The sequence below is a fragment of the Chiloscyllium plagiosum genome, unplaced genomic scaffold, assembly GCF_037043375.1.
Source record: "Chiloscyllium plagiosum isolate Xiang-an unplaced genomic scaffold, Cpla_swu_hap1 HiC_scaffold_15, whole genome shotgun sequence".
In the NCBI taxonomy this organism is placed as follows: domain Eukaryota; kingdom Metazoa; phylum Chordata; class Chondrichthyes; order Orectolobiformes; family Hemiscylliidae; genus Chiloscyllium; species Chiloscyllium plagiosum.
This window is the reverse complement of record NW_028270153.1, coordinates 36295506-36321545: the sequence shown is the minus strand read 5'-3', so window position 1 is coordinate 36321545 and position 26040 is coordinate 36295506. Positions and strand designations below refer to the sequence as shown.

General features: G+C 39.6%; 1 protein-coding gene across 4 annotated transcripts in view; it reads right to left on the bottom strand.

Moving 5' to 3' along the window:
- LOC122560121 (collagen alpha-1(XIV) chain-like) overlaps window positions 1-26040 on the bottom strand; it is a 188439-nt gene that overhangs the window by 119536 nt on the left and 42863 nt on the right. For all 4 annotated transcript variants that reach the window (XM_043710374.2, XM_043710377.2, XM_043710375.2 and 1 more), the window contains exons 4-12: window positions 23792-23935; window positions 18277-18450; window positions 15985-16182; window positions 13713-13868; window positions 11384-11503; window positions 9148-9312; window positions 7621-7782; window positions 5031-5200; window positions 3557-3686 (exon numbers count right to left, since the gene is read on the bottom strand). In XM_043710374.2, the coding sequence (XP_043566309.2) occupies window positions 3557-3686; window positions 5031-5200; window positions 7621-7782; window positions 9148-9312; window positions 11384-11503; window positions 13713-13868; window positions 15985-16182; window positions 18277-18450; window positions 23792-23935 (1419 nt within the window). The remainder of the gene's footprint in view (window positions 1-3556; window positions 3687-5030; window positions 5201-7620; window positions 7783-9147; window positions 9313-11383; window positions 11504-13712; window positions 13869-15984; window positions 16183-18276; window positions 18451-23791; window positions 23936-26040) is intronic.

Sequence of the window (26040 nt, the reverse complement as noted above, 5' to 3'; positions counted from 1 at the left end):
TAATACTATCTTCATATAATTAATATATATTGTAAAAAGCTGTGGTACCAGCACTGATCCCTGCGGTACCCCACTGGTCACCGCCTGCCATTCCGAAAGGGAGCCGTTTCTCACTACTCTTTGTTTCCTGTCAGCCAACCAATTTTCAATCCAAGTCAGTACTTTGCCCCCCATACCATGTGCCCTAATCTTGCTCACTAACCTCCTATGTGGGATTTTATCAAAGGCTTTCTGAAAGTCCAGGTACACTACATCCACTGAATCTCCCTTGTCCATCTTCAGAGTTACATCCTCAAAAAATTCCAGAAGATTAGTCAAGCATGATTTCCCCTTTATAAATCCATGCTGACTCTGACCTATCCTGTTACTGCTATCCAGATGTGTCATCCTTTATAATTTCATCCTTTATAATTGACTCCAGCATCTTTCCCACCACTGAGGTCAGACTAACTGGTTTATAATTTCCTGCTTTCTCTCTCGCTCCTTTCTTAAAAAGTCGTCCAACATTAGCCACCCTCCAATGCGCAGGAACTGATCCCGAATCTATCGAACTCTGGAAAATAATCACCAACGCATCCACGATTTCTAGAGCCACCTCCTTCAGTACCCTGGCATGTAGACCATCAGGCCCCGGGGACTTATCAGCCTTCAGACCTAACAGTCTCTCCAACACCAATTCCTGGCAAATATAAATTCCCTTAAGTTCAGGTCCTTCAGCCACTGTTACCTCAGGGAGATTGCCTGTGTCTTCCCCAGTGAACACAGATTTGAAGTACCAATTCAATTCTTCTGCCATTTCTTTGTTCCCTGTAATATATTCCCCTGTTTCTGTCTTCAAGGGCCCAATGTTAGTCTTAACCATTTTTTTGCCTTTCACATACCTAAAAAAGCTTTTACTATCCTCCTTTATATTTTTGGCCAGTTTACCTTCGTACCTCATTTTTTCTCTGCGTATTTCCTTCTTAGTAATCCTCTGTTGTTCTTTAAAAGCTTCCCAGTCCTCCGTTTTCCCACTCATCTTTGCTTTGTTATACTTTTTCTCTTTTGACTTTATATGTTTATTAACTTCCCTCGTCAGCCACGGCCACCCATGCCTCTTCCTGGGATCTTTCTTCCTTTTTGGAATGAACTGATCCTGCATCTTCTGCATTATACCCAGAAACATCTGCCATTGTTCCTCCACTGTCATCCCTGCTAAGGTATTGCACCATTGATCTTTGACCAGCTCCTCCCTCATAGCTTCATAGTTCCCTTTATTCAACTGAAATATTGTCACTACCGATTGTATCCTCTCCTTTTCAAATTGCAGATTGAAGCTTATTGTATTATAGTCACTACCTCCTAATGGCTTCTTCACTTTGAGGTCCCTGATCAATTCTGGTTCGTTGCACAATACCAGATCCAGAATTGCCTTCTCCCTGGTAGGCTCCAGCACCAACTGTTCTAAGAATCCATTTCGGAGCACTCCACAAAGTCTCTTTCTTGAGGTCCAATACCATCCTGATTCTCCCAGTCTACTTGCATGCTGAAATCCCCCATAACAACTGTAGTAACATCTTTACGACAGGCCAATTTCAGCTCCTTATTCAACTTACACCCTACATCCATATTACTGTTTGGGGGCCAAGAAGGTCTTTCTACCCTTAGAATTTCTCAGCTCTATCCATACTGACTTTACATCCCCTGATTCTAGGTCCCCCCACGCAAGGGACTGAATATCATCCTTTACCAACAGGGCCACCTCACCCCCTCTGCCCGTCAGTCTGTCCTTACAATAGCACGTATAGCCTTGAATATTCATTTCCCAGGCCCTAGTTTAAACTAGTTTAAACCCTCTCAAAGAGCTGTAGCAAACCTCCCACCCAGGATATTGATATCCCTCCAGTTCAGATGCAACCCATTCTCTTTGTACAGATCCTATCTTTCCCAGAAGGTATCCCAAGGATCCACATATCTGATGCCCTCCCCCCTACACCAGCCATGTTCAGCTGCACTCGCTCTCTATTCCTAGCTTCACTAACCCGTGGCACCGGTAGCGATCGTGAGACTACTACTCTGCTCTTTCAGCTTCCAACCTAACTCCCTATATTCGCTTTACAGGTCCTCATCCCTTTTCCTAGCTATGTCATTGGTACCAATGTGTACCACACACCTTCTGGCTGCTTACCCTCCCCCCTTAAGAATCCTGTAGACTCGATCCGAGACTTGCTCTGAGTTATTGTAAAGAGAGTTAAAGATACTGGACAATGGTATAAAGGTTTGATGTAATTATACCTAAATGAGTGATAAGCTTCATCCAACCATTTTTAATCTTGGTAGAAGGGGCTGTTAGCTGGTTGGAGGTTAAAGAAGGATTCAGTGAATTAGCTAGCATATTATTGATAGGTTGTAAAAGAATGTATCATAGTCAAACACAGAGTTCAGATGGAACATGTAGTCTGTTTTAGTATCAAAGGAATTGGGACTGTTAGACTACTTTAACTCTTTCTAATCTGTCACTGGTAATTCAGGATTTGAATGCAAGAGTTAAGGATGAAAATTATGTTCTGTAGAACACCACCAAATGTAATCAAGCTCAATTGCTGAATGACCTAACAGCATATCATCTCCCATAGTAACATGCTCTATTGTTTTACATCATCACGTTGCAGGATTCATTAGCATTCCCCAATGTAAAACTCACACAACTTAAGGGACAACTTATCATGTTAAGAGACTTAAGGAAATGTTGTAACAAAAGTTTATAACCACCCTGGGAAAAATAAAAATAGAAGTAGCATGACATGCTGCACAAAGAATCACAGGGAATACCAGATCTTAAGGAAAGGTCAATCCTTAAGTATGAGGACAGGAGAGACTATGGGCACCATGAGGCGTTTGTGTCTTGTTTAATTCTGATGGATCCCAGCTCAACGATAGAAGATTTACGAAAGAAATGTAAGGTAAAACTGCTAATTTTAATCAACATTGTCATAAACAATATAGCCCAGCATCCTCAAAGTAATTTTCAAAGATATAGAGAAAATATCAAGTAAAGAAAAATGAAATAAACTAAGACATTAAAAAAAAATGTGTCTGATTTATAGGATTAATGCTACTGGTTTCCAGGGAAGTGGTGATATCATGAAAAAATGTGCATTGACCCGATAACCTTCAGTTAAACAGAAAGATAATCAGGGCATGCTCAGAACTAGAGTGTGGTGCTGGAAAAGCACAGCCAGAAAAGCTGCTCCTCGGATGTTGCCGGACCGACTGTGCTTTTCCAGCACCACACTCTTCAACTCTGATCTTCAGCATCTGCAGTCCTCAGTTTCTCCATGTTCACAACTAGGGGTCTTCTTACTGATGGATATGTGGAGAATGCCTTCAAATTAATAAGCTGAAGTGGTTTACAGATCATATGAAGAATTTGCTTTTACTCAATCTCTTAAAATTTCTTCTCATATTAATGGTTAATGACAATGCAAGATAGCATCCATCAATATGGTGCCCAACTTACAATCTAAATAATATCTCATAAAAGAACTCTTTTGCTCTAGGTACTTCTATAACATACATGTATTTCCAATGCCCCGGAGACCTTCACCAACAAAATCTTCATAGATAGGAAATACTGCCATTTGGTATTCAGTGAGAGAGTGTAAATTCTCCAGAATTACAGATGAAACTGTTCCATCCACGATCACCTGAAATACAAAAATACTTCACAAATCAAAATTAAAAATCTATCAATCAGTCATTTCAAATCTCCATTTACATATGACTGTAAAGTTCTATTTTGATCTGTACTGCCACAAGGAAGGCTGCTAGTTAATGATTTGGTTACTATTTCAGTTTGACATTTCCTCGTTCCATGTCTATGACCCCTACATTTACCTTGTCCCATCTCAACTCACTATAATCTAACCATCCTGTACTTGACTGGGCCAGAGAGGCTGGCCAGCTCCTTAGCTTATGAGTACCCTCATCAGAAAAACATTTGTCATCTGGATAATTAATCTCATATCTACAGAAAAAAATTATGTTTGCATGTGGTTTTTTTAAAACTAATTTTGAGTATCTCACAACTTATTTTAAAAAGCATAAATTCTCCATTTCTTTTTCTTCACTATTGCTGTCTAATTCAGTTCAGGTATGTTTCAGTTCAAAAAGTGTTTTCTCTTTTTTGAAGTAAACTTCATCCCTCAAAATCAAGATTCAATCCATGCCACAGCACCAAACTACCTACAATGAAATTTATAAATAATATTCTCTACGACAATGACCACACAGTGCTTTATTATTCCTTATCCCTCAGCAGCTTCGACACAGTTAGCAAATACTAAACTGTCTCAACACCTCTCCTTGGTTGTGTTCACCTCACTTAATTCCCTTCATGCCTATTTCATATAGTGAGATTCTTGAACTCCAACAATGACTTCTCTTCTCATTACCTACCATTGTTGCAGGAGTTTGGCAATAATTCATTTTGGGTCCTCACTGTTTTCTCAACCACATGCCACCTCTACATTTAGCATCAACCAAAGCCATAGGGTTAACTTTCACCAGCATAGTGATGACATCTTACTTTATTTCTCCATCACTTCATACAGCCCAGTTGCTGCCTCTTCAACAGTTGGTTTTGGATGAACCACGATGTCTTCTAGCCAAACATTGGCTAAATTAAAGCCATTATTGTTGATCCCCACAGAACATTCTGTATACTCCCAGTTGTATCCATTCTCCTTCCTGACAATGATTCGCAGGCTAAATATATAATGATTTGCCTTTTTGACATTCTATTTGTCCTTAAATTGAGCTGGTAACCTTATGTTATCCTATCATTAAGACTGCCTACTTTCATTTCTGTAATATCAGATGTCTAATCTCCAATTTAGCTTTTTGCTACTGAAACCTCTCCTCTCATTACTTTGACATCTCTAAACTTGATCTTTCCAAAGCCCTTGACAATCCATCGCCCTCTATTGACATTAGCTTATTCAGTTCTGTTATCTGTACTCTATCCTCAGTAAGGTAGTATGAGTTATTACCTCTTTTGGTATTTCTCCTTTAGTTGGATAATAAACAACACGGTACTGTTTTGCTTTCTTTGGTCCATGTGTCCAGCTGACCTTGAAACTTCTGGCTGTTACATCAGAAATAACTAGATTTGTTGGAGTTGGGTATAAAATGGTACCACTGTCAGGCTTCTCATTTCCACCTAACAGTAGAAATAAGAAACAACATCAGAAAAAGATTCAAACTATAACGTTATTTTTTTCTCTGCTGCCTTCAATGCTTGTGCAACCAAAATACATTAAATCATTTACAATAACCTCATTCACCCTTCTCCTTTTCAACAATTTCAAGGTTCCTCACTACAAACAGATATGGAGAAACTGGTTGAATCAGGAATGACCTGTTGCCACTGCATTGCAAGGTTACGGTTTCAAATAAATGCCACGCACACCTCTCGTCATTACTCTGGCCATAACTTGGCCTTCATCCGATAGATCTGTGAATACTTTTCCCAACTGTGGAGATAAGTAATTATCTCACTAAAGTGTGGTATCTTTAGAATACTTTGAGCCTATAACTGGGAATATTACCCAATAAATATTTGACAGAGAAATTATGCTTGAAAGCAATATATAGCAAATTGTTAACATTAGCCGCAATAGCTTCTCTCCTTGTCAATGAAAAGGTGTTAAACAGTGTTTACACCCTCCACATTATTTGTTAATAGGGCAAACAACTGCATTAAAAATATAATTTTATGATATTCTCCTGATGGTTCCTTAATGTGATCTCTTACATAATGATTTATACTATATGCTCACTGACATCACAAATCTATTCTGATTATTTATAACTTCATGAAACACTCAACTATGTAAATCTCCTGTAATCCCTGCACTTAACAATTGATTTTTTTCTAATTTATGGTGTGTGTCATTTTCAAACAGGCCCACCTGATTAATAGTGCAATTTAGACCTTCCAGGGTTCTAACCCTTTTCACTAATATCACAAATTCCAGCACTTTCAAGATGGATGCATAATGCACTTGCAAATTATCCACTGCTGCACAATACATATTTCTTTCAGTTTTGCATTTGGCAACAACAGATGGTAGCAATGTCATAAATGTCTGTCACTGGTGTTGCCTGTGATGAGGATGGGAGTATTTAAATCATTTGTAAGTGATTTTGCACTTCATTCAATTACAGATTTGAAATATTACCAAAGTTCTTAAAACGTATTACCTGCATGACATGATGCAGCTCAAAACTCCTCCTGCCTCACTAAGGGAACAGGCCAGTTGTGCCTGAAGTAAGTAGTGACAGCTCAGGATTGGCAAATCGGCCTGTACGTGGGATTCCCAAAAGTGCAAAGGACAACATCAGTGGATAGCAGATCTATTCTATCCCAGTTTTGCATTTCAAAGACCCCGAGGAATATCTTGGTCAAATGCTTTGTCCTCTTCACAAGTTAGGTTATTTAGCGGCTTGTCACACAGCTCTAATTAAGGTTGGGAGAAACTGAGGACTGCACATGCTGGAGATCAGAGTCGAAAAGTGTGGCACTGGAGAAGCACAGCAGGTCAAGCAGCATCTGAGGAGCAAGAGATTTGATGTTTCAGGCATAAGCCCTTCATCAGGAATGGCCAAAAGGAAAAATACCAAATGACACTTTTAATATGCATCTAGTCACAGCATTAAGAATACTAACCTTCACACTAAGTATCATTCTTGATCCAAGGATAGCGAAGTGTAAAATTGAATGAAACCCAATATTCTAGCAGATGCACTCCTCCTCATCCACCACAGACTTAGACCAGAGACTGCGCCCTAAGTTTTAGACACAAGGCTACCTGCATGACCAGGACAGGTGCGTCAATAAAGTGTGCCTTGAAATATCCAGAAATTGATAATGTGACATGCTTCTTCAATTCCGTAAGAGACCCACAGAATGAGGTTCCCTCTCAAGTTAATCTCCTTTTGATGCTTTCTTGGAGGCCAGAATCAGACTCTCACCACCACAAATTTAGCAAAAGGTTTGGCAATAAATAAAGGATTAAATTTAAAAGAGAACCTGGGAATGCCCCAACAAAACCCATTGTCACAGAAAGATATGGCCTTTCCCTTTCTGCAGAAGATGATATTCCAGCAGAACCAAAGTTTTACCCTTTCTCTGGCACTTGATCCAGAATAGCATCAGGACTTCCCCCTGTCAGAATTTGGGATGAAAGAATTTGCTGCCGAGCTAACTATCCAAGTAGCCACTATCCTTCTCTGTACTTTGTACTGCTAATAACAAAGAACACTGCACAGAAGTCATGTCATTTTGTCATTTGCAGGCCATATTTTCTAATTAAGTCATGACTTCCTTTTACATACTGAAGATAGAAATGCAATGATATTTGAAAGACCCTATTGAGAGCTTTCAATGCAAATGAGACAGCTGCACTGGGTTTAAGATTGGGATTTGAATAATGAGAAGGTCAGAGTAGAATTCTTGCACTCAATCTAAGCATTACAGCGATTCATGTTTACCAGAAGGCATCTCATTGACAGCAGGTTTGTGCAGCAAAGGAGAATAAGATATATCTTTTGAGAAACACAATTAATTTAAATCATTACTTTTCACTTTGATTGCCTTTGTCTTGATCTGTCCACAAAGAATCTTTGTGAGTCGGTTACTAAGTGAGTCAAGAAGACTAAAGTCAAGTACATTGTGCACATGAAGTTCAAGCGGATCAGATGCAATTTGTTTCAGCTCAGCTTCATCTGCATTTTTTACACCTAAAAAGAAAACAAACATTTTTAGGGAAAAAAGAAAGTGTCTGGTTAATCATTCAATATTGCAGTGTCTTGCTGTCACTTGCTAAAACAAACAAATTCCCAAATGTGTGCCTTTGAATGGGCAGGAGCAGGTTGCTAGTGTTGCTCTACGTATTGATGTTGGCCAAAATACAGTAAGGATTGCATCAACCTTCTTCAAATAGTTGCCTAAGACATTTTACATTCACCTAGAGAATTAGAAAGTACCTCAGTTTAATATCTCAATCCTGTGGTGGTTCATACGATAATGCAATACTACTTCAGTCCTGAAATGAAATATCAATCTGCACATTCAAATCCAAATGCACATTCACATCCAAATTATTCAGTGGAGTTTCAATCCATAGCTTGCAACATCTGATGTACTCTCTACCCAAATTAAGTCTCTATGGGGTGAGAAGTAATATTTAAGGCCTGAACATTAAGCATTATGTGGAGGAAGTCTAGGACCAGTCACTTCGCTGGGAAAGTCACATGCTGCAAAATAGTCTCTGATATTCTGTAATTTAAATGAAAAAAGGACGAGAAAGAGTCGGTTCAATCCCCCACCTATTTTTTCCACTCTGCGTTTCATTCAGATGATGCAAATGCCCAAGCAGCCTGGTTACTTTCTATTTTAAATTGATCTCCTGTTCTCCTATTGTATTACATAATGCCTCAGTTTAAATTTTCTCTCCAACAATATTACACCAGAGAAAATACGTTACAATGGTAAAACAAAACAGCATTTCGCAAACCACTAAAAATAAACTTAACAGAGGCAAAAAACAGTTTTGTAACAGCCTACACCCCAACTACACTGACCCTATATCTTGGGAATGCTGCTGCAAGCACTCACCCTTGCAGCTACCTCTGTCCAAATATATTCTTCTTCTTAGGGATACTCCATTGTGTGTGAGGTAATTGCCTTGACCTGGCGGGACGTACCCATCTGATCCTTCTTCCAGCAAGGCAAAACGAAAATCAAGTGGATGGAAGTATAATTTCACGATATTGGCTGCAACGTCACTTATGGTTTGCCTCCTCCCTTACCTTGCCCCATCCCATCCAGTTCCCACTCTGAGTTAAAATCAGAGTTTGAGCTAGTCAATTGTGCAATTTAAAGCATAATGAGATGACTTAAACAGTCAAAAAAAATGGAAAATAAAAAGTCACGCAATTCTAAAACTGTTTAGTCAGCTTTTCTTTCTGACCATCATAGATTATTCAGTGATGAATGAGCCACAATCTCACTCAGAGTTAGTGTAAGGTGCCATACAATTGAAGTCTGCTTATGCAATGCCAAATTTACCCAAGCAGTACAAGTTACAAATTATTTATACCCACCAATCGCAAATATTTCAACACCAGCATTCTTCAGGCTTTGTGCTGATGAGTTGACATCATCCTGTGACTTCCCATCGGTAAGCAGAATCAAATATTTTGCCGTTTTTGGCCTAGCACCAGCTGAAGGTTTTAGGGTGTTTTTGAAAATATGATTCAAGGCAAGAGCTAAAGAAACAAAAGTTGTGAAATCCATTCATTGAAACAGATAAATATATATGCACGAGTGTCAAATACTAATAGCACAGAATTGATAAGTAGAAAGCACAGACTTGGGCTTATCACTACAGCATCAAATCAGACAAAGGATCATTAGAAATAGAACGAGATAATATAGCAAAAATTGAGGAAGTCAGATAGCAATGCTAGCAAGAGGAAGATTGGGATAATGTCTCAAGTCAATCTTTCATCAGAACTATAGAGAGGGCAAACAGCAAGGAACAGAAGTGCACAGGGAATAGGAATTATAAAGACAGGAAAAAGTATCCACTGTAGGGAAGTGAGAGAAGTTCAAACTATTGGAGGTGAAGGCAGCAGAAGACTTCAGCATCATGTCTCGATTGAAATTCATCAAAAAATGTTCATGGTAAGATAGGCAAAGGAGGGGAGAGTGAACATTACAAGAAGACAGGAAATTATAAACAGTAATGGAGGCAGAAGAGGCTGACAGGGAAAGGAGACCAGGAGAGATATTGGCATGTAATAATCATTGATGCTTACAGTTTTTTTCTAACTTAAAGGAAGAAATACATTTACTTGTTGAAGCATCCAATAAGGTCAGGACGAAATGGAGTTAACTATCAGGACAGCTTAAAAATGAAATCGGTCAGTGCTGCTGAGCATTCATATTGTGGCAGGTGGCAGAAAAGGTGGCTCTCATGAGCTGAATAAGAATAATGGACAGAGTATGGCAAATCGCACAAAGATAGCTCAGCAATTAAAGCAAAATACTGCAGATTTTGGAAATCTGATACCAAAACATAAAATGTTGGGAACACTTGGAAAGTCAGGCAGCATCTTTGCAGAGGAATAAATGGTTAACACTTTAGGTAGGGAAAATGAATGTATGGTTAACATTTTAGGTTAATGATTTGCTGTCATTTTAAGAGACTGCTTTATACAAGTCAGAGAGGTTACTGAGACATCTCCTCATTCATTTAACCAGCTGGTGTACACCTTTGGTGTGATAGTTCTTCCACTTAATCCAAATATGCTCTGCTGAACCTAAGTATAATTTTGATGCTGGCGTCATTTACAGATAAATTGTGCTGGTGAGTCACATAAACATGGAGATTTACAATGATTAGCCTAGAGGCTGATCTCAATGAAAGAGAGTTGGGCAGCAATTTTAGGTTTGCTCCCATTGATAATGTTGAATTACCGAATGTAATGACCTGTGCACAAGCACACTGTAAATGGAAACCTTACCAATTTAGACAATTCTTGGGCATTTGAACCACACATGGGCTCTCACCAGAGGTGTCTGAGTCCTACCTACTTGCACAATCTTTTAAAATAGGGATGGTGGAGGGATTTTCAAGAGCAAGAACCAATTAGAAAGTAAAGGTTCTGGGTGTCCCACCTGGAGTGGTGGATATTGCCGATGTAGGTAAGAGACCGCAAGAGGAGCTCAAGGTGGAAGTAACTTCTAGAGGCTTCAGAAACAACTAAGTAGGACCAGTGAGGAAGACCCAGAAATATACTGCACCAAATGACAATACTGGTATAGATACGCTACCTGAAGTCAGGCCCTTGGCCAATGACTCTTGACTTTTCATCATGAGCTAGTTTCTTGGACATTTTTGTGTGGTGGTGTACTGCCATTGCCTTCCAGGCACACAGGGCACGGAGACATGGGCCACATCTACCTCAAGCAGACTAAGAATCAAAACCATGCTGCTGACATTATTCCAAACACGTTAGTTATCTAGATCAGAGTGGTGCTGGAAAAACACAGCAGTTCAGGTGAAGCAGTAAAATCCGAGAAGCAGTAAAATCAACGTTTCGGGCAAAAGCCCTTCATCAGGAATACAGGCAGAGAGCCTTTCAGGCCTTGAAGATGGCTAAAGTGCCTAACCTTTATTATGTGTTAGCGTAAATAATATTAGTGATATTAAAGTCATAATCAAAGCAAAAAAAGTCAAGAAGTCTTGTCTTCAAAGATTTTTGTAACTTGCCAAATATTTAATGTACAATAAGCATTCAAATTGCCTTTATTGTATTATAAGCCATTATGTACCTGTGTAAGTATTGCCTCCCTTGTAGCGTATTTTTTGAACTGCTTCTAGCACCTCATTTGTGCTTGAATAAGTATTCAGGTCCCACTCTGTCCTTGGTTCACCACTGTACTGAGTTAATCCTGTTTTAAGAATAATCATCTTGAATAATCAGGGTGCATGTCACTGGCAATCAAATGCTATCTTGCATTTTTAAAATTATTTCATGGGATGTGGGTGTCACTGGCTGGACCAGCGTTTATTGTCCAGCTCCTACAAGAGCTGATGGAGAGCAACTTTCCTCACTATATTAACTTAGAGACATAGGACACTTATGGATGTCACTGACCATTGTGATTTTCCCTTAATGAGTAGCTTACTAGCCATTTCATAAAGGGGTTCAGAATCTATCACAATTTTATTGATCCTGAAATAAAAGAAAAACACTGTGAATTCTGGATATCTGAAATAAAAACAGAGTGCTGGAAAAACTTATCAGAACCATTCCAAAGAAAGGGCATTGGACTCAAAACTTTAACTTTGTTTCTCTAATCCCAAATGCTACCAGATCTGCTGCATTTTCCCAGAACTTTCTGTTTCCATTTCTGTTGACTCAGGGTCATATAGAGATCAGAAAGTCACATATAAGTCAGTCATGTGTAGATCACATAATCGTGTATCAAACTAAGAGGGGAAAGGACAGTAGATTCTCTCTCCTAAAGGACATTAGATTAGATTACATTACATTACAGCGTGGAAACAGGCCCTTCGGCCCGACAAGTTCACACCGACCCGCCGAAGCGCAACCCACCCATGCCCCTACATTTACCCCTTACCTAACACTACGGGCAATTTAGCATGGCCAATTCACCTGACCTGCACATCTTTGGACTGTGGGAGGAAACCAGAGCACCCGGAGGAAACCCACGCAGAAACAGGGAGAACGTGCAAACTCCACACAGTCAGTCGCCTGAGGCGGGAATTGAACCCAGATCTCAGGCGCTGTGAGGCAGCAGTGCTAACCACTGTGCCACCGTGCCACCCACATTAGTGAATAAGATTAATCTTCAATGTAATCTGCAAGTTACATCGTTTCTGCTACTAATTTTTTAATTGCAAATGTATTTAAATAACCAAATATAAATTCCCTTGCTGCCACAATGGGATTGTAAACTTGCATCCGTAGGTCATTAGTCCACGTATCATGATTACTAGTCCAGTAACATCACCACTATATTACCATTGCCTGAAGGAATTTAAAATGTTCCTATGCCTCAGTCAGTGCGTAGAGATCATTTTGTCTTTTCTTCATAAGTTACCATCTCCTGAAAGCATCCTAATTAGGATACCATTCCATGTCTGCCAGTAGTTCTCCAATATCTCAGTTAAGTACTCTTCCTGCGCATGAATGCAGCAAGATACTACAGTTAAATCTGACCTTGTCCTCACTGAATACTTATTCTTAAATAATTTAAGGTTGAGAGAAAGTATCCTGCTACTTTCTCTCTACTCTCACTCAAAGCTGCTGAGGACAACTTTAGCATCAGTACTGCAGTCCCAGTTATTAATTAAGCACAGACTAGAAGAGGATTTTTTGAATTCACAAATTACTAATAGCGTAACATTGTTTTGGGTTCTCCCGCATCCCACATTGCTACCTTCCCCTCCAACGAGATTGAAAGGTCATAATGGATTACCCTATGAAACTTGAGCATAGAACGTAGCTGTAGGTTTAGAAAAGGATTTATCATTATTAGATTACGTAAGCTCAGGAATAAGATGGAAACAAAGAGTGCTATAATTGTGAAAGGAGTTTCTTAGAACTCATTAGCAGAAATGTCTGCATATTGCCAACTGTTACTGCCCATGGAGGTGGGTATTAAAAGCAATGAAAATGCAATGAAAATTACAGCAGCATGAGTTGCCTAGATTTCCATCCAACCAGCTACTGACACAGCATGAGAAACTTCAGCTTGATACAGGAATGCAGCTGGGGGTGGGGAAAACTTTGCACTAGAGTAGTTATCATTCTGTCCTGTTGATTGTTTTTATGAAATTTCAAACAGATGGATCAAGTGCTTCTTACAGCTAAACGAGGCCACCTCCCCCTCGGTCTGATCATAAATCATGATTCACTCTGAGGAGTGGGACTACTAGGACTACATTTGCATGACAGACATCACTTCCAGTCCACCTTTATGAAGCTCGGGGGAACATTCCATCTTTTGAAACTATTACTTGTCTCTGATTATATGTGTAAATTAAGTCTTCCCTTTAATTAAATAGCACAGACGGCAGAGGAAAACTAGCCAAACCAGAGCATTAAAAGTTAAGCCACAGTGCAGTACTTACCAATTCTAATTCCATTCATATCAACATGAAAAGGTGTAATTAAGTTTATCAAAAACTGACGCACCAATCGGAAGTTTACTCTGCCAATACTCCAGGATCCATCGATTAGAATTATGATATCAGCAGCAGTACTCAACTGGCACTTGAACTGAGCTCCTGCAATGTCATAACAATCGTCATTATTTTAACAATGTATTGAAACAATTCAGCCACTACTACAGGAAGAAGCATTAACAAAGATTAAACCTCTAGACAGAAGAACATCATCAGAATGTGTTCAGTATTCATGAGCTGCTAATGGTATTTAGCTTACTATTACAAAAATAATTCAGAATTCACTATAAAGATGCAATACAATTTTATCGTCTTCAGGTTCAGTATGATTACTCAAAATGAAATCAAAAACTTGCAATGTATGGAGAACAATCACTATTCTGTGATTTTCCCCGAATTGGCCCATTAATGACCAAATGCTAGGCTCGTTATTTAAGGACAACGGATAGGAGGACCTTAAGCTCCAAGGCAGCAGTAGGATATATTACAGGTTTCTGAAGGACAGGGCAGCACAAGTTAATGATGGCCTCTCAAAAATTTTCAAAAATGTCATTTGAATAGAATTGGCAATTTGCCACATTTTCATTGGAAGGTTGCTCCTCCACAGGACAGGCTAGACTGAAACCAGACTGACAGAGATGGCCGATAGCCTGACTGGCCATTGACCTACTCAGTCTGCCACCCAGTCAGATGTCCTGTTCCAAAACTGCTTCTGGCAACTCAAACTATAAGTCCCATTTAGGCTTTCATACAATCGAACTGACAAACTGTCACTTGGAGGGGAGCAGCCATCGCACACTGCCATTCCATTAGGGGAGAGCCATCATGGGTTTTGGGAAAATAGCCCGAGACAGGATGAAACCAGAAGCATGAAATGATACAGTAAACACCATATCCACTTCCTTTAGAGCGTAAAAATATCAACCTGTACATAAAAAAATGTAGAAGATAATTTTATAGTTTAGAATTCTCCTTGCTGATAAACTTTATACATTATTATGTAACATACATTATGTAACATGAATAGACAGAAGACCATAGAGGCATATTGTTTCTGTGCCCAAAGTCCCATTCACTCAATTCATAATGCTATGTGTGATTAGCTGTGATGAATCAGAAAATTCAACTCAATGAAATAACATATATTTAAATTACAAAACAGAAAAAGCTTGGAACTTTATTTTGTCTGAGCAATGTGTTTCTCAAAATGTTCTCAGCTTCATAATGATAAATTGAAGGTATATTTGGAAAGCTGTATCAAAAGCACATCAACATACATGGAGGTTGGGGTCTGCAGGGTTCACATCTGCAGCTGTGTAGAGGTACAGATATCGAAACTCAGCCAATGACTTTTGCCCAGCACCAGTTTCCAGAACTAATGCTTCCTGCATGGCATGGGTCTACTCCCACCATGTGGAGTTTGCACATTCTCCCCGTGTCTGCGTGGGTTTCCTCCGGGTGCTCCGGTTTCCTCCCACAGTCCAAACATGTACAGATTAGGTGAATTGGCCATGCTAAGTCACCCATAGAGTTAGGTGAAGGGGTAAATGTAGGGGAATGAGTCTGGGTGGTTGCTCTTCGGAGGGTCGGTGTGGACTTTTTGGGCCAAAGGGCCTGTTTCCACACTGTAAGTAATCTAAAAAAAACTGGCAGAGTCAGGAAGAGGCCCTTAAATAGCCTTCAACTGGTCATTTAAGGGCCTCAGGCCCCAAGACCACGTGTAGATTAGATTACTTACACTGTGGAAACAGGCCCTTCGGCCCAACAAGTCCACACTGACCCACCGAAGCGCAACCCATCTAGACCCATTCCCTTACATTTACCCCTTCACCTAACACTGCGGGCAATTTAGCATGGCCAATTCACCTAACCTGCACATTTTTGGATTGTGGGAGGAAACCGGAGCAGACACAGGGAGAACGTGCAAACTCCACACAGAGAGTCGCCCGAGGTGGGAATTGAACCCAGGTCTCTGGCGCTGTGAGGCAGCAGTGCTAACCACTGTGCCACCGTGCCGCTCACACTTCCCCCAACATTTCAGATAGAATGGGCAAATAGGTGGCAGGATTGTTGAATGACCTGCTGAATGTTATGTGCAGTACAACTTCAAGCACACCAGTATGGATGTGTAAAATCTATCTCACATATCATATGAGACCTCATTGCTATAATGATGTGATGTATTTCAGCATTAGTAAATGTTACAGGAATTCCTCACCCTTGGCAGGAAATTCTTCAAACACCGGTTCTTCCTTTCGTTTGTCTTGGACCATTTTTCTTTTATTTTTAGGCAAAGTTTGTGTCGTATTTTTCACCTGCGATATTCTTCCACTTTCATTTGCAGTGATGCTCAATCTCCCTTTCATTTTATTCTCCATCGTCTTATCAGATGATTTTTTCTGTTCTGGACCTTTCACTGCAATCATTTAAAAGAAACCAAGACTGCGATTTATTCTACATATTTTTCTCCAATCCAAAAATAGGAATATATTTGAGGCAAAATCACAAGCAAAGATTTCCCGGAGTCATGTTTAACCCTGGGCAGACGTTAGACAAGTAATATTCAGGATGATAGTGTTGATTATCCAATTTCTTCAGTGGAAGACCCATGTCATTTACATAACTAGAGTTGAGGAAACTGACAGAGGTGGAGAGGGGAGGGTAACTGGGTCCCAGTGAGTCTGTGGGATCAGATGGATTACTTATACCCTATCTGATCACAGAAATGCTTTACATTATCAAAACCATTTTTTTAAGCAGGGACTGCAGAGCTTCCTTCACAAACCACCAGGTAGAGTGCTCACTGCTAACTACTCATTATGGAGTGCATGTAGTACAAGCTGTCCATTGGTATTGTAGGATTAAGCAAAATTCCCTACCATCTAAAACGCTGGACCAAAATCCTGGAGTTTTCAAAAAACTTTTAAAAGTAAAATGGCAGCTGGGCTACACTCTGGGAAAAATAAACAGTAACAGAGGTGGCTGCTTGGAACTTTTGTTCAGCCTGAAAATCCAATTCACACCTTGGATCTAAGAGAAAAATCAACCAGACATAGCACTCCAGGCTGAAAGTGACCTCTTTACAATTCAGGCTACCCAACACAGACTAAATGGGGCTTCGACAGATACGAGATGTTCAACTTCAATCAATATTCATTCACAGAGATATTACACATTCAACTTCAATCAAAATACATTCACACATACTCTTAACTGTCAGGAAGCCAACTCTCCTCAAAGGGAACACCAGTTATACAATGGCAAGTGCAAATTTGATGCAAAGATAAGGGACGTGCAATTAGTATAATTCTATATTGTCCATCCCAAATTGCCTTCGAGAAGGTGGTAATATTCTGATGAATTTTTAAGGACTGTAGTTTGTAACAATCATGTCTTTTATTTTTGTCTTTAAAAACTGTGGCCTGCGAGGAAAAAGAACCATTACTTTACAAAACATAAGGAGTTACCAGGATGGCTGCATAATTTCACAGCAAGATATTAATATAATTGCAGGCCCTAATCTCACCTGAGAAAGTTGTCTCCCAAAGAACTATCTGCACAGCTATCTCTAGAAGGGGGATCCTGATGGCAATCCCGAAACCTACCGACACAGACCTGTTCCATACAAGGGGAATCAACAGCAACCGACAATGGCCAGCAGACCTGAGAATTGACAAGCTCCAAAAACCACTAACCCAACTGATACCACAAGGCCTCAGAAAACTAGCTTGTAAAACCAGCAGAAAGAAAGGAAAATCAAGCACTCACCCAATAAATCCAGAACACATCCTACCGCATCAGCGGACTCAGCCTGATAGCCTACACAGTCCGACGTCTTCATCGAAACACCGGGTATGGCAAGTGGGAATGGCCAGCTATATTTCAAAATTACATTTACCCCAGTGGTGAGCTTAAATTCCCAGACCCCAAAGCATCCAACCTAGCTAGCAAGGAGGGAATGGTGAATGGTGACAGGACAGGAAACCCCAAGGGTATGAAGTCTGAGTAAAGTGTTAAAACTGCTGTTTAGCTTCTAATAGTGTCTTAATCCCTGTTTAATTTGATACTGTATATAATTATCTAATTAAATAAATGTAAGATTTTTTTTTTCCCCTGAATTTCTCATTTCTAGGTAAGTCCAGTGTCAGAACCAGGGATCTGGGGGTGATTTGAAAAATCAGTAATTACTGATCACAAACTAGAACCCTACAGTATTTCAATATTATCTTAATTTCTGTGTAAGTCACAGGATTCCAATCAGTATACTAACAGCAAGACCAATTCAAAGGACTCAACCAAATTGATAGGGAATGGATACTCATTGGAATGGGGCAGTCAATAAATCAGAATGCTTTTCAGAACTTAATTTACCCTATTTCCCTGAGTTAAAAATGTACCCCTCTTTGGGGTGGTGGCAGAGCAGAATGATAAAGTTATAAACATACTTGTTTATTTTAACTACATTTCTATTACATTTTTGTTACACACAGAGGATATTTTGTCACCTTACCTTTTTTTGATTGTAGTCCATGCAATGTTTCTATTTGATGCAACCCTGTTGAATTGCTTTCAGAGAAACTAAAGTCCAATTGAGTCCCATTCTCTCCTGCTTTACCTATAATCTTCTTTTTGTCTTGTTTACGTTTGAGAACTTTTTCTAAATGTTGTTGTTTCAGAACATTTACTGAAATGAAAACCATAATATGCATCACATTAAAATAAAATGACCAAATAAACAATGTTAAGTGCTAACCCAAGTTACAGAAAAATTGAGTATTTTAAATATCAAAATGTAAAACAAAGAGTGTTTTATTATTTGTTCATTGTATATGGATAGTGTTGGCAAGGCCAGCATCACTACTTGCCTTGCACAAGGTGAGTGTGAGCTGTCTTATTGAATCACTGCAGTCCTTGGGGTGTCATAGTACCATTATGTTCTTACAATGCAATTTAAACAATACTGGTAGGGTCAGCATTTACTGTCCACTCCTTATTGCCTTTGAGAAGGTGGTAATATTCTACTGATATTTTAAGGACTATAATTTATAAGAATCATGTCTTTTATTTCTGTGTCTTTAAAAACTGTGGCCTGCACGGATAAAGAACCATTACTTTACAAAACACAAGGATTTACCAGGATGGCTGCATAATTTCACAACAAGAAATTTGATACCTATGTGAACTCTGTTTTGTGGCTATGGGCTCTGGCAATTGCAGACAATCAGGAGCTAAGGACTTGCTTAAAAGTGAAGCTCATTGCTTCTCAGCTAACTGAACAGGATGGAATTGGAAGCAAGTTACAGAGATACACAGACAGAGAAAGACATGGAAGGGTGTGCTACTTTCTTCTGAGCAGAAGCTGCCTGTTCTCTGCTGTTTAGTCTTGAAGAAAACCAGTTACCTTTTCTGCACTGTTCCCGTGAGCTGTAACCTTTGAATTGTTAAATCAGAGATGCTTCCCAAGTGAATCAGTCTGTACTTAAAAACCAGTGGAATTTTCCAGAGAAAGACAGCTGAACACCAAAGGCTTGGCTTTCTAATCTAAGATCATCTCAACATCAGAATCAGGAAATGAAGATCACTGAACTAACTATCCAGTTTTTCAGTCTCGATCAATAACCTAAGTTCCCTATTTGTTTGTCTATGTATGTGTAACAGGAGTTTATAAAATTATATTGCTTGTTTAAAGCTTATATTTGTGAATTGTCCCTTCCTCTTCTATTTCCTGTGGCAATATGAAATTTAATATCCCATTTTCATTCTTTTCATTTCCATCTCCTTTTCCTTATTTTTTTCCTGCTTTTTGTTTGTCTTCGTCTGCCAGCTCTAACTTCATTCACTTCTCATGCTCAAACTGCTTCAACTGTAATTCAATATTGACAGATTCTCATGTCTGGATTAGTGGTGCTGGAAGAGCACCGCAGTTCAGGCAGCATCCGAGGAGCAGTAAAATCACGTTTCGGGCAAAAGCCCTTCATCAGGAATACAGGCAGAGAGCCTGAAGGGTGGACAGATAAGCTAGAGGAGGGTGGGGGTGGGGAGAAAGTAGCATAGAGTACAATAGGTGAGTGGGGGAGGAGATGAAGGTGATAGGTCAGGGAGGAGAGGGTGGAGTGGATAGGTGGAAAAGAAGATAGGCAGGTAGGACAAATCATGGGGACAGTGCTGAGCTGGAAGTTTGGAACTGGGGTGAGGTGGGGAAGGGGAAATGTGGAAACTCCTCTCTCTACAAGAACTACCTGCCTATCTTCTTTTCCACCTATCCACTCCACTCTCCCCCCCGACCTATCACCTTCATCCCCTCCCCCTCTCACCTATTGTACTCTATGCTACTTTCTCCCCACCACCACCCTCCTCTCACTTATCTCTCCACCCTTCAGGCTCTCTGCCTGTATTCCTGATGAAGGGCTTTTGCCCGAAACGTCGATTTTCCTGCTCCTCGGATGCTGCCTGAACTGCTGTGCTCTTCCAGCACCACTAATCCAGAATCTGGTTTCCAGCATCTGCAGTCATTGTTTTTACCTAGATTCTCATGTCTCATTGCCTGGGGCCTGATTTCTTGCCTATTTCCAGTAAACCTTTAATTATTTCGACCTTCTTAGCTTTGGCAGGATATTCCACCCATAAATTACTTGTCAGTTAAATGAACTTGGCTTCTGAAATTTCATTTAAATGTGCCAAAGACAACTCTGCCACCTGGAGGTTGTCTCAAGCAGTTCCCAGTACCATTTCTTACTTGTAGCACCAAACCAGGTGTTTCTTTTAACCCTGTACCACATAATAATAACATCTACAAATCTTTATTGCCTCCGTTGAGTGGATGATCCATCTCGGCCTCCTTCAGTGGTCTGCAGCATTAGTCAATTCGATTCAGTCCAGGTGATATCAAGGAATGGTTGGAGACTGCAAAATCTACGAGTCCTGGCAACATTCCAGCAACAGTACTAAAGAATTGTGTTCCCTAACTTGCCAATCCCCTAGCCAAGCTCTTCCAGTACAGTTACAACACTGGCATTTACCAGACAATGGAGAAAATTGCCCAAGTGTGTTCTGTACACAAAAAGCAGGACAAAACCAATGAGCCAATTACTGCCACATCAGTCTACTCTGATGGAAGATGTCATCAATAGTGCTATCAAGCAGCACCTGATCAGCAATAATCTATTGATTGACACCCAACTTAGGCTCCACCAGGCCCACTCGGTTTCTGACCTCATTTTGCCTTGGTGCAAACATGGTCAAAGAGCTGAATTCCAGAGATGAGGTGAGAGAGCCCTTGACACAAAGGCTGCATTCAACTGGGTGTGGCATCAAGAGCCCTACCAAACTGGAATCAATGGGTATTAGGTGGCACATTCTCCATTGGTTGGAGTCATAACCTGGCACATAGGAAGATGGTTGCGATTGTTGGAGGTCAGTCATCTCAGCTCCAGGACATCTCTGTAAGAGTTCATCAGGGTAGTGTCCTAAACCCAACCATCTTCAGTTGCTTCACCAATAGCCTTTCCTCCATCATAAAGTCAGAAGTGGGGATGTTTGCTGACGATTGTACAATGTATGGCACTCTTCGATACTGAAGCAGTCCATATTCAAATACAACAAGATATGAACAATATCCAGGCTTGGGCTTGGACAAGTAACATTTATGCCATACCAACGCCAAGCTATAGCCATCACCAATAAGAGACAACCTAACCACTGTCCTTTGACATTCAATGATGTCACCATCACTGAACGCCCCCCCCACCCCGCACCCCCACCATCAACATCATGGGCATTACCATTGACAAGAAACTCAACTGGAGTTACCACATAAACACAGTGTCGTCAAGAGCAGGTCAGTGACTAGGAACACTCCTCAAAGCCCATCTACCATCTACAAGGCACAAGTCAGGAGTGTGATGGAATACTCCCCACTCGCCTGAATCAGTGCAGCTCCAAGAACACTCAAGAATTTTGACACCATCCAGGATGAAGCAGCCAGCTTGACTGGCACTACATCCACAAGTATCCACTTCCTCCACCATCAACCCTCAGTAGCAGCAGTGTATACTATCTACAAGATTCACTGCAGAAATTCACCAAAAATTCTCAGACAGCATCTTCCAAACTCATAACCACTTCCATCTTGAAGTACAATGGCAGCAGATAAATGGGAATACTACCACCTTCAATACCCCTCCAAGTCAGTCACCATCCTGACTTGGAAATCTATTGTTGTTCAATCACTGTCACTGGGTTGAAATCCTGGAATTCCCTCCCTAATGGCATTATGGGTCAACTCACAGCAGATGGACTGCAATAGTTCAAGAAAGCAGCTAACTACCATCTTCTCAAGGGCCACTAGGGACAGGCCATAAATGTTGGCCAGCCACAATGCTCACTTCCCACAAGAAGTCAATTAAAAAAACTTGGGAAGTGCACTGCTATTGGAGCCTTACAACTCCCAGGACAATCATACGAGTTAAATATTTAATCAAATTACTCAAAGTCCTGAATTTTCATATCTGGTGATCTCAGGTTAACAGAAAACTCTGACCAGGTTTTTGGATTTAACGGGAAACTAATATTTATTAAAAAGAAATCAATTGTGATCAAAACCAAGCAATATTATGAATTATGAACATATAACTCTGTGACCTGAATCTCTAAACTCCTTCTTAAATCCCTATTTACCCATACAGACAAACAAACAAACAAACAAACATGACTGTTCGGTATAAAAGGAAAAGATACAATGAAACATGGTTCAATGGCACCAATCTATAAGATTCAATGAGGTAGCCTTTTGCTTCCCAGGTCCTTCTGATCTCGGAGTTTCTTATTCTTTAATAAGGTCCTTCAGAGTTTTACTACAGACACAGAGAAAGTAGCACATTAATTGTTCAGTCATTCAGTCACTGGTAAAAGGCAACAGCTTAGAACAACTGACTGGGGAGAAAAGCTAGCTACCTTTCAAGATTTATTTCACCAGAGAGAAAGAAAGTGAGAGACTCTTTCTCTGTTGCAGTCTGAAGGATAATGCCCTGTATTTTTCATGCACTCTGTTCACCTTCCCAGTGGCGAATTAGAGAGTTGTTGTCATTTTGATGACTCCTAGCCTCCACAACTGGTTTTGATCCACAATCCAAACTAAAGAAAATCTATAGGGTGTGACCTTTATGCTATCTTCGATAAGAGAGAATCTTATCAACTGTCACTTGGTATTCAATGGAATTACCATTGCTCAATCCTACACTATAAAAGAATACTGGTTGAGAAAAGTCTATCAACATCCTGGGGAGTTACCATTGTCCAGAAACTATTCTGTATTAGTCATACAAATGCTGTGGCTACAAAAGTAAGTAAGATGCTAGCAATCCTGCAGCGAATAATTCACCTCCTAACTCCTCAAAGACTGCCCATCATTTAGAAAGGCACAAGTCAGGAATGTTGGAGCTGCTGGGTGAGTGCAGCTCCAACAACACTCAAGAAGTGTGACACCATCCAGGTCAAAACAGCCCACTTGATTGGCACCACATCCACAAACATTCACTCTCTCCACCATCAATGCTCAGTCGCAGCAATGTGTATCATCTACAAGATGTTCTGTAGAAATTCACCAGGGCTCCTTGGGGAGCACCTTCCAAACCCATGACCACTACTATCTGGATGGATAAGGGTAGCAGATACATGCGAACACCACCAACAAGTTCCCCTTCAAGGCACTCAGCATCCTGACTTGGAAACATATTTCTGTTCCTTTAGTGTCACTGGGTCAAAATCCTGGAACTCCCTCCTTCACCGTTGTGGGTCTACCTCGACTAAATGGATTGCAGTGTTTCAAAAAGGCAGCTTACTTCCAACTTCTGGAGGGCAATTAGGATGCCCACATCTCATAAATAAGTAAAAAAGAACTGTTAGTTCTTCAAGAAAGAATATATTTACACTCATTTTACTCTTGTGTACAAAGTTTCAATATTTCTACTGACCAGACTATAGAAAAGTGATAGAACACAATAGGAGATTGCAAAGTACATTCTTACAAATGAATTTCCTTTTGGCATAGTGATGTTCCCGTGTTCCATTTAATAGTAATATTTGCAGTGTGTACTCTTGAGTGGGAGAAAGGCCAACAACTGTTGCTTTTGCTATATTTGTCTTCAAGATTATTTCCCGGTCTAAGGTACCTGTTAAATAAACAAGGCAAAATGTGCAAAAGTATTATCATGGTTACTGAGTGAGGCATTTGCCATCACTAAAATGAAATCAAGGCTCCTTATTTTGGTATAATAGCATTCTAGAGCATCTTCCCAGCTTCTGCCTCTTTAAAAGCATAAACTATGGTAGCATGAAATATCATCTTTACTATCTTTTTACAACAAGACAGCAAATTTAATCAACAATATAAATTTGTCATGGATAATATTTGAAAAATTCTGGAACATTAATGATTTATTCATCAGCTGTGAGGGCAAAATTTGAAAGATCAATTGAGATTAACATACTTTACATGTATATATCTTTCACTGTTGAAGTTTTGATTAGCTGGTACTTCATAGTAATGTTTGGAAAAACAATGAATTGGAAAGCTGCAGGATTAAAGCAGCAAGTCAGTATCATGCAAGTGTGGAGAAATTAGCACCCATGCCGAGTTATCAGCTGCCAATGGGATAGACGGCAAAGAACTGATTCAAAATAAGCAGAGAATAAGCCATTATTTTGTGAGACTCCACTACTGGCAGATATTGTTCATTACTGCAAACTGCCATATCTGGAATAGTAACTGCTACTTTTGAAGACTTAATAAGTAAATATTGGTGTATGTGAGCATAACAATACTGCATACAACAAGTGGTTTATAATGGCTTGGAAATATGCAGGTTGAAGTGTATGTAGAGATATTCTATCAGATGAACCCTTGAGGGAATAAACCAAAGTTTGACCATTTTACCAATCAGCCAAAGCACTTTAAAAATGTTTTTGGCACTCTTCCATCACTTTTCTATAGTAACTAATCTGTACAGACATGTAGTACTATTTTGGCAAGCAGCCAGAGAACATACTTGATATGAAAGGTATTCAAATCAGGTTTGCTTCTTTTTGCACGCTGCAGCTCCTCACATACACAGGAATACAACTTGTAACTGACTTCATGTTTAAAAAATGGAACAGCTACTTCAGCTTTATAAACTAAAATGTTCAGGAACATATTTATGGGATGAAATTCCTCTTTTAATGAAAAGCAAGAAAATGTCTGTTTTTCTCAATGATTAATTTGCTAACAAAATCAGGGAATACTAGGCGTCAATTCTCATGGGTTTTTTGTGCATAAAATAAAACTGATTGAGAAAATTCTTTGATCACAGCAATTAATTTCATTACAATTTCAAAGACACTTTGATGTTGAACCGTTCAATTACTTTGATCAAGAATTGCTATGTCCACATGACAGTTTCTTGCAGTTAAATTGCTGAAGCCAGTTGTTAGTCAGACAGCAAAACTGTAAATTCTCAAAAAATCTACATTTACCAGTTTATATCTCAGTAAGTGCAATCTCATTATTTTCATTAACGATTTATAAACACTAGTGAATTGAATTTATACAGCACTTTTAAAATGTCCAAGGCATTCCACAGGAGTATAATCAGATGCAAACTGACACTGAACCTAAGCAGGAAGCATTAAAACTGAGGCCAAAGATTTGGCTGGAGCATCTTTAAGATGGAGAATGATAGGAAGCAACTTCCATGGTCTGATACCTTGGCTAAAGGGATAGCAATCAATGATAGGGCATTTTAAGTGGAAGAAATACAAGTTGGAGGAGGTTACAGAGATGAGGAGAGACAGATAAGAAAAAAAGAGATTGGAACTACTTTGAAAACAGAGATTAATATGAATTGTGAGAAATTTGGATTGATCCATTAAATTGTGTTATTTGTTCTTTCATTGCATAGAGTGGGAATTAAATGTGTGAGATGAACATCTGTATTGGTAGATCAGTTACTATTGAAGATCAGTGAACACAGGGCTGAAGGGTAACCAGGAAGCAGCAGAATTATGGATGAGAAGCCCAAATCAATAATAAAGTTAAAGATTGTGAGATTATATAACTGCAAATCAGTAGTAGAATTTCTAATACTGTATCTGTCTGTAACTAGCAGATTGGTACTCTGAAGGAAGTTAAAGCTGATGCTAAATGAATAAGCTGATATTATGATAACACAAAAAAAACCTCTAGTGTCGGGCCATCTTTTTAATATTCAGCTTAAATTCAAGCATTGTTGGATGGAAA